General features: G+C 58.1%; 2 protein-coding genes across 3 annotated transcripts in view; both read right to left on the reverse strand.

Moving 5' to 3' along the window:
- LOC138920979 (ral guanine nucleotide dissociation stimulator-like) overlaps positions 1-5,352 on the reverse strand; it is a 6,874-nt gene extending 1,522 nt beyond the window's left edge. Inside the window, exons 1-8 of the mRNA XM_070252758.1 lie at positions 5,331-5,352; positions 4,562-4,834; positions 4,135-4,415; positions 3,134-3,349; positions 2,712-2,815; positions 1,891-1,960; positions 1,043-1,111; positions 525-599 (exon numbers count right to left, since the gene is read on the reverse strand). Of these exons, the coding sequence (XP_070108859.1) occupies positions 525-599; positions 1,043-1,111; positions 1,891-1,960; positions 2,712-2,815; positions 3,134-3,349; positions 4,135-4,415; positions 4,562-4,834; positions 5,331-5,352 (1,110 nt within the window). The remainder of the gene's footprint in view (positions 1-524; positions 600-1,042; positions 1,112-1,890; positions 1,961-2,711; positions 2,816-3,133; positions 3,350-4,134; positions 4,416-4,561; positions 4,835-5,330) is intronic.
- On the reverse strand, positions 5,263-8,185 carry LOC138921011 (ral guanine nucleotide dissociation stimulator-like). Of its 2 annotated transcripts, none has more exons than XM_070252783.1 (4): positions 8,032-8,185; positions 7,182-7,292; positions 6,131-6,324; positions 5,263-5,524 (listed from the first exon to the last, which is right to left on the reverse strand). In XM_070252783.1, exons 1-4 carry the CDS (start codon positions 8,047-8,049, stop codon positions 5,413-5,415), a joined length of 435 nt encoding a protein of 144 aa, XP_070108884.1. In that variant the 5' UTR covers positions 8,050-8,185; the 3' UTR covers positions 5,263-5,412. The 2 variants fall into 2 exon arrangements, with proteins under 2 accessions (XP_070108884.1, XP_070108883.1); XM_070252782.1 differs by lacking the exon at positions 8,032-8,185 and adding an exon at positions 7,695-7,947.
- Positions 8,186-8,790: the final 605 nt, after the last annotated feature.

Consider the following 8,790-nt stretch of genomic DNA (forward strand, 5'->3'; position numbering starts at 1 on the left):
CCACACCTCTTGCAATGCTGCACTACTGCCAGTGGGCAGGCCCATCCAGAGCCCAGACTTGGACCTGGGCCAGTCTCTGGGCTCCAGAGCAGGGGGCACAGAGCAACTGAGGCAAGAGACCTTGTAACCCAAACCTCTCTGATGACACATGGGGAGACTCAGGCCTCAGGCAGGAAGGGACAGCTCAGCCACTGATGTGCTTCCTGACTGGGAGGGGCCCGACTTCTCTTCCCTCACTGGCAGGGCCAGAGGGAGAGGCTGAGTCCAGCTCAGACACCACCTCCTGCGGCCACACAGTCAGGCAGCTCTGAGCCTCAGCAGCCCAGGGAACCTGGACGGTGGCTTATGCAGAGCCTGCATCACCCACTGGGGAGATGGGCCTGACACCCCAACTCCCACATGAGGCTGGAGGCCCTGCTGAGAGGACCTTTGCCAAATGCAGAGAGCTCAGGGCTCAGGACAGGACTCTCTCCTCCCCACCCTCAGGAGCCTGAGCCCCTGGACCCACCTCCGGGCTCACTCACCTCCACATAATCCTCCATCGTACCGTCCAGCAGCTCCAGGGAACGGAAGAACGTCACCAGGGAGGGGACGACACCCTGTGCCGCCATCAGGATGGGCATGGTGATGAGCTCCCGCTCTCAGGTGCCCCCATGAACCTTCCCCTGAAACCCTTCAGCCCAGCCTCCTGCCCACCCCACGCCCCCACACAGAGCAGCCTAGGATCCTCGGGACACCCCAACACACACAATTCCCTCCCCCGCTCCCCTCTAGGAACACCAAACTCCATCAGTCAAGTCCCAGGGATGGCTGTTGGTGCCTCCCAGGGGCAGTGGCCCCTGCCCTTCCCCACCCCAAATCTGCCCTGCTGCCAGCCCTTCCAGGCCCCCTCCTGCTCACTGCCACTGCAGGCCCGTCATGCTTGGCAGCCACAGCAGATTCGCCTGAGGAGGAAGGCCCCTCTCCCGAGGGAGGCCTCCAGCTGGGAGGAGGCGCCCCCTCTCCTCTGACTCCTACGCCCCTCCCCCACAGTCACCCTCACCTGCTGCCGCTGCCTCTCCTGGGCTCCCTGGCGGGCCCTCTCTGCAGTCTTTAACACGGAGGTCGCCTCCTGTTGGGGCCAAAGACAGGGTCCGTGTGCCCACACTCCCCTCCACATGTCCCCCCAAGGCCCCTGATCTCAGACCCTGGCCATCGGATCCAGTCGCCTGCTGCCTCTGCTGCTGCAAACTGCAGGGTGCTCTGATTCTAGACCAGTCCCAGCTCCAGGACTCAGTCCTGTGTGACCTTGGGCCTGCCCAGGCCTCCCTGGCCCTCTTTCCTCAGCTGAAAAGTGTGAGGAGAATGTCACCTGCTTCCAGGAGTCTCCTGAGGACTCAGAGTCATCTGCGTGTCATCACTGCTCTCCCCTCACCTCTCGAGGAGGAGCCGGCACAAATCTCCTCCCGTTCCTGTCCTCCCTTGGATGGTAGCAGCCCCCTGGGAGGCCTGCACCGCTGATCATTTCCCTCCACTTCCCAGAGGAGGAGACGGAGGCCCCCAGAGGGGCAGTGACTGGCTCAGGGACCCACTGGGAGAGGCTGCTCCCCATGCCAGCTACAGGCCCTGTCCCCGCTACCTTCACCCCACCCCTGGCTCCAAATCTGACCAAGGCCCCGACCTCTGGACTCCAGGGGTGCGTCCAGACCCCAGCTGAACAGACAGGGAGGGGGAGGGCAGGGTGTCTTGGGGGACCTGGCCGAATGGCCCCAGCCTGCCCCACCCTCACAGGGCTCTCTGACCCCCAGCCTGGGCCGAGCCTTGCCATAGCCTCACCTCCTAGGATCCCCTCAGGATGTTCCCCTCCCCTCTCCTTCTGGCCTCCTTCCAGATCTCCAGCCTCCAGGTTACCTGCACTAGCAGCTCCCTGCTCATGCGTTTCTCTCTCCTGACCCACTTCTTCCAGGTTCGAGAACTCTCCCTGCGGGGTGGGGAAAGAAAGAAAGAAAGAAAGAAAGAAAGGAAGGAAGGAAGGAAGGAAGGAAGGAAGGAAGGAAGGAAGGAAGGAAGGAAGGAAGAAAGGAAAGAAAGAAAGAAAGAAAGAAAGAAAGAAAGAAAGAAAGAAAGAAAGAAAGAAAGAAAGAAAGAAAGAAAGAAAGAAAGAAAGAAAGAAAGAAAGAAAGAAAGAAAGAAAGAAAGAAAGAAAGAAAGAAAGAAAGAAAGAAAAAGAAAGAAAGAAAGAAAAACTATGGGATGCTTGAAGGCAAGTCCCATTTGTTTGAGAACCCAGCAGATCCAAACTGCCTGGGGCCTGGATGAGGGATTTCGCTGGGGTGCTCTGAGCTCTAAGGTCCCCATGGGACTGTGGAGGGGCCTCTCCTCTTGTCCCTTGGGACCTCCATTCCCAGATGTCCCAAACAGATCTCCTTGGAACAGTGTTGGTTTCAGCTGCATAGAGGCTTCTGTTGCTGCAAAGGAAACACCTGACAATCTCCACCTGGGCTCAAGCCAGGATCTTGTCTGGAAGGAAATGGATCCCTGGGATGGAACTGCTGGCCTAAGGGCACTGAGAGACTCAGAGACCCAGCACCCAGGTCAGTCCCTGTGCCTGGTGTTCTCTGTCTCCCAGGTGGTCTCAGCTGACTTTGGGGGACATGCCGGCCCAAATGAGGTTGCCTGGGCCACCTCACCCTCATGGTGCTTGGCTGGAGAGCAGACTACCCACTACCCACCTGGAAACTTGTCCCCAGGTGTCTTGGAGACAGGCAATGGCAGGGCTCTGCAGGGCAGAAAGGATTGTGTGGAGGGAACAGAAGTTCCCGAGGCCTCGGCACTCCTGGGGAAGCAAAGAGATGGAGCCGTGAGGTGGAGCTGAAGCTCTGCTGCCTCTGGTTTCTGTCCCCTCACGGACTTCTCCTGTCCTGGAGGAGACACATGCCCAGGGAAGCCAGGGAGGGCACACCTGCCACACTATGAGTAACACTGCTCACAAGGAATTGAGCTTGTCCCCACTGGGACCTCAAGTCAAGGTCAACGTGGCCCTGGCATGAGGGTCAAGGGACAGTCCAGGGACTAAGACCCCAGACTTCAACCCTGAGAGCTGAGAAACAAGAGGCAATTCCCATGCATCCAGACAGGGCGTGCCAATGCTTACCTCAGCCACCCTGATCCACAGCTCAACCACCCTGGCCCTGTCCTGTGCTGTCATGCTCGCATCCCCAAGGCAGGTGACGAGGATGCAATTGGCCACGGTGTTGTAGTGCATCACAGTGTCACGGACGGTGGGTGCCAGGGACTCGCGTTCCCTGTTGTCGCACTCAGACCAGATGGAGCCGAGGCAGTGGGCGGGCACCAACGTCTTGAACAGCTCCTGCAGAAGATGCGGAGTGTCACCCGGTCCTGCCACACCCCAGCTCAGCGTCCACAGTCCCCCATAGGCCCAGGCAGGGTGAGATCAGAACTGGAGCTCAGGAAGCAGAGCATCTGGCCTGAGGCTTATGGGAGTCCCAGGGTTTTGTCTGTGTCCACTGAATGCACCCAGTCCAGGATGACCCCGGACTCAGGACTGTGGGGAAGGGAGGGGACATTTGCTCCCAGCCCTGTCTCACTTCCTCCAAGCTCCAGAAGGCATCCCACACATGCCCACCAGAAGGGCCATCATCCACCCATCCCAGTGCCCCTCGGGTCCCACTCCCCATTCCCATGCACATTCCCCCCGAGGCAGGGACAACCCCCAGCTTTGTTTGACTGTCTCCACTAGACTCAATACACATCACCTTCCTGATAAGTGCTGAGGCTGTCCGGGACACCTGCGCAGATGGGGGATCCCCCCAAGGACCTGGCAGCACTTCAGTGAGTGCCCATCCCCCACCAAAGGGCCAGACTCTGCCCACCTTCCACTCTCTCCCACCTCATTCATCGGCACAGCCACCCTATACAGCAGGTGCTGAGTGTCCGTCTCTACTGTCCCCTGTTCTCTAGGGGACAGCGAAGGCTTGGGGAGAAAGAAATCTGCCCAGGTCACAGTGTTGATAAGGGAGGGAGCAGGGATTTGGACCCAGATCATCGGAATCCCGAGCAGGGAATGGCAGGTGTGGGGTGGCTCATGGCACCGGGAAGGCAGGGGCCACCCGCCCCGCGAGCTCCTCTGCTCACCGCAGCCATCCTCGTCATCTGCTCTGCCACCAGCTGGGGAGGGAAGTCCAAGATGTTCGGCTTCTCCTCCCGCAGCTGGTCCTCGGTGGTCACGGCCCAGGGGCAGCTGGGCTCTGGGGCTGCCTTTACTGGTGGCCCTTGCTCTGGTCCTGGAGTGGCCGACTCAGGGGCTGCTGGCTCCAGCTCTACCACACGTGGTGAGACTGGAGGTGCAGCTGGCTCCAGCCCGGGGGCTGGCACTGGCTCTGGCTCTGGAAGTGGCAGGAGCTTTGGAGCTGGCTCTGGAGCAGGATAAAGAGAAAGTTTCACGCACACACCTGACAGTTTCTATGCCTTTCCAAAGATAGAAAGGACTCCACTGCCTCTAAGGGAACGCTAGCCCGTGAACCTCAACACAGACAGTCTTCCCAGACTCCAGTCCCCTCACCTTTCCATTCGGCCTCAATGGCCTTGAGATGCTCCAGGTGGCCTGGCAGAAGGTAGGCATGGCCCTCCACGTGGGAGCCACCAAAGCTGACGTGCAGAGTGGCCAGCTGCAGGGTCCAACAGGGAAACCGCAGGGGCTCCCTGCAATCCTGCCCTTGGCCCAGCCAGGTTCCCAGCAGGAAATAGATAGCACTGCGGGGAGGCTGATGGGCCAGAGAGTCAGTGGCCCGGCCTTTCCTTAAACACCGGCCTCCCAAGGCACTCTTGTTAGCATCTGCGCCCCTGTGCCAGACCCTCCCCCTCCAGAGGAGGGCCCCATCCCAGCCCTGAGCCCTGGCTGGCTGACCTGGCTGTGGCAGGCCTGCTCATCCAGCAGGCTGAACACAGAGTCTGTGAGAGTCTCTTGTTCCCACCGACACTCTCCTCCCCAAGGGTCTGGACACAGCCCACTCAAGCCCTCCATGTATGTGGGCCACTGGAATGAAGACTCCAGCAGATTTGGGAGCAGCTTGCTCACACACCTCCTACTATGGACCTGGCGGTGGTGCTCACAAGGTGTGGATGTGGAGAAAGGGAGGCAGGAGGAGCTGGGACTCTGCTGGGAGTGGGTCTCTAGGGGACAACGCAGCCCAGCCTCCCTTCCAATTCTCAAGGGGCCTGGGACCCATGCACAGCTCTCTTTGAGTCCAGTCCTGCTGGAGTGGAAGCCACCAGAACTGAGCCCTCCCATGGGAATCACAAGATGGGTGAGATGCAGGGTTCTCCCAGGCCTGACGCGGCCACAGCCTCCATCCTCGCCCCGCACCCTGTTTGCTAGAGACAGGAGGCCCTTCTTCTCGACCCAAAGGCCACTCACTTTGGGAGGTGGTCCTGTCCTCCAGCGTCCCGCACGCAATGGGCCAAGCTGCCTCCATGTGTCCCAAAGGGGATGAGGGCATCACCCGGGATGGAGGGTAGATGGGACCTGTGAATGATGTCAAGTGTTACTGTCTGACTCTCAAAATAGAGGGGAGGACCAGGGAGGCTGTCTGCTTCATTCACTGAGTGACCCTTAGTGTCCAGAAGTCCTGCTCAGAGTAGGTCCTTCATAGACATTGTTGAATGACCTCCAACCAGAACCATCCCAGGTGTCTGAGTGGGCCTGTGGCCCCTCTGTGACCCTAGAGATCCCTAAGTGGATACACCAAGGACAAGCACCAGGACCAGCTGGATGGCATCTCAAACTCTTTGACAGGGTGCTCTCCAGGTGCTTTTCCAAACTCAAAAAGCCACAAGCCAGTGAAGGGAGAGGTGAATTGAAGACTACTTTCCATGGGGGACAGAGAAATAATCACCACCAGCAACCACAGCATGGCCCACCACCCTCTCTGCAGAGCCGGGCACCAGGGAAGCACCTGGACGGCTGATCCCATTCATCCCTGGGAGAAGCCTAGCAAGTTCATCCTCTCTCACCCCACATTTCAGAGGAGCCAACTCAGGCTCAGAGAGATGTGGTGACATTCCCAAGGCAAGACACACAGCTGGCAGTGGGCAGAGTCACCACTGTGCTGAGGAGGAGGCAGGCAGTCACCTGGGAAACAGCTGGTCCAGGACCTGGTGGGAAGTGCTGGAGCCTGAGTAGCTGTAGAGGGAGGTGATGACACTGCAGAGGACTCTGCTGGGGAAGGCTGGCAGCACAGACTCTGAGAGCCTCTGCATCATGCCTGCCTGGAGGGCACGCATACTGCAGGCCTCAGTTACAGACAGAGTGGACTCATCTTCACTCTTGGTGGGATGAGGAGGACACAGGGTCAGGGCCGCCACTGCGAACCACCAGCATTATCGAGGTCTGCAGCTGACCCAGGAACACCTAGCCCCTCCCAGACATGTGCGACAGGAGACACAGGAGCTCCCACACTCAGCAAGGTTCTGGGCTCTCACAGTACAATCTGACTTTGGGCGTGCGAAGGATTCCACATTGATCTCCCTCGAGGCCATTTGCTCGCTGAGGGACAACAGACCTCCCTCTGTGAAGAGCACCAGCCCAGTGAGTCCTCAACAGACACCCCCTCTCTAGAGAGGAGAACAGAGGCTTAGGTATGCCAGGTGGCTTCTCTAGGTCCTGTGGGTCAGAACTGAGAGCCGCCCAAAGTGAGGGCTGAGGGCCAGCCCCTCTAACTGCCTGAGGCTTCATTGGGCCCCAACCTGGAGGGAAATGTTATGTGGCCACCCCACCCCGCCCCAGTCTGGAAACAGTGTACAAGGCAGTGACACACTCGGAGAATCCCTTTGACTTCCAAAACACGCTGATGGTTATTTCTCTTACATTAAAGGGAGTTTGGAGACCCTCGTTATCGAGGTTGCATGTTCCAAAAAAGGCAAAATTCAAAGATACTCAGGGTCTAGTGGGAAGTGACAACGTTTTCTCTAATCTTCCTAGGAAAATGCAAAGAGTGCCCTCCTATCCTCCTATGCAGCTGGTGGGGAGGAGCAGAAGTCCAGATTCCTTTGGGACTGTGGGACACTCAGGGTGGACAGCCCTGTTAGGCTCCCAGGAGATGAGCAGTTTGAGGCTGGATTCTGGGCCTACCCTGGTCATCTCAGGGGCCTGGGTGGGAAGACCCCTCCATGCCCACTCTCACCTCAGAGCAGCCCTGGTTATTTATGATGGTGCGGTGCAGTTGGCCCCTGTCCAGGGAGATGGAGTACCCGAAGCCATTTGCCAGATCTTTGACCACCTCCTGCGTGCAGCTCTGCAAAGACAGTGCCCGAGAGCCGGGCCGGGATGTCTCAGGCACCTGCCTCGACTTGGCCACAGGAGGAAACCCCAGCAGGGATCAGGTACCCGGCAGTGTCTGTGTAGAACTCCAGCCAGGGAGGGAATGAGATGACACCCGGATGGCTCGGGACTAACCTATGGGTAGAGGAGCTTGGTCCCCAGCACCCACTCTCCCATCCTGCTAGCCAACACCTAGGCTGGGAACACGACGCACTGCCAGGCTTCCAACACCCAGCAAAGGGCTCCTGCCTAGGATGAGTGCCCCCTCAGCCCCGCCGTCCCTCATTCCACTCCCCCCGGACACACAAGGAGGCTCAGAGGGGTGTGGGGTTGGGATCCCATTGTGGCCTAAGGCGGTTGGCCTGCCCTGTGTTACCTGAGGGATCCTCCTGCCAAATGGCCAGAGGTGGTGCAGGTGAGGGCCAAGCCAATGTGTGTAGCAACTGAAAAGTCTCTGTTTCTTGGCTTTCCTGAAGCCACAGCCTCGACAAGTCAGGAGACAACAGCAGAGCATCCTGCTCTCTTCAGTGTCTCTACTCAAGTGAGCTCAATAGGAGGCTATGTCTAGAATGCGGGCGCCTGGAGACCAGTGTGCTAAGTTCTGTTAGGGTCTGTCACCAAGGAAGTGAGGTCACTTCCTCAAGCTTCCATTACCCGGGCCTCTTCTTTCACTCACACCAACCCAAAACCCCTCTGGGATCTTGGCTACTCACCCTCCTTGCCCATGTCATCACCAGAACTGTACACAAATAGCCAGCACAGAGCCTCACACAGGACCTTGAGATGGAACCAGGTTTCCAGCTTGAGGAAGCTGAGTTCAGCTGAGTTCACGCCTCTCTTTCCCTAGAAGCTCTGTGTCCTGGAAACACCATTGTGCCTCGCAAGGCCTCCTCAATCCTTCAACCTGCACGACAGGGACGAGGCCAGAAATAGCTCCCTCAGGACATCCTCAGCTGCAGAAGAGACAGTAGTGACAACACCTGGTGTCTGGTTTCACTTGTGTCTGATGCACACACTTAGAGATGAAAGAATGACAAGAAGGGGTGGGCTATCGTGTGGAGTACCTCTTAAAACAGGCCTGTGTCACAGCTCTTGGGCCTTGAGCAAGTCCCTGCCCCTCTGGGCCTCATTTACACATCTGCAGCTTTAACGGGTTGAAATTAGAGGAAATTCAGAGATTGCCAGTCACTGGCATGAATGATTCCACGGTCTCCTGTTTCCCTTAGAGTCAGAACCAAGTGCCTCATGTTGGCCTATGTGGAGGGCAGCCTCCACCACGGCTCCCGGTGCTCACTGTCTCCTGCTGTGCACATCCTTGTGGAACCGCACAGTCATTAGGAAGTGACTTCTGAATAGAATGCAGCCAAGGTGTTGGGATGGTACACAACCCAGGGTTAAGAACAAAAAGCCTGGCCCTTCCTTCTTACTCATTGTCTTTAGCCCCCTCCTTCTTTCCCTCCTCCTGTTTCCAT

The sequence above is a fragment of the Equus caballus genome, chromosome 27 (genome assembly GCF_041296265.1).
Source record: "Equus caballus isolate H_3958 breed thoroughbred chromosome 27, TB-T2T, whole genome shotgun sequence".
Taxonomy (NCBI): Eukaryota; Metazoa; Chordata; class Mammalia; order Perissodactyla; family Equidae; genus Equus; species Equus caballus.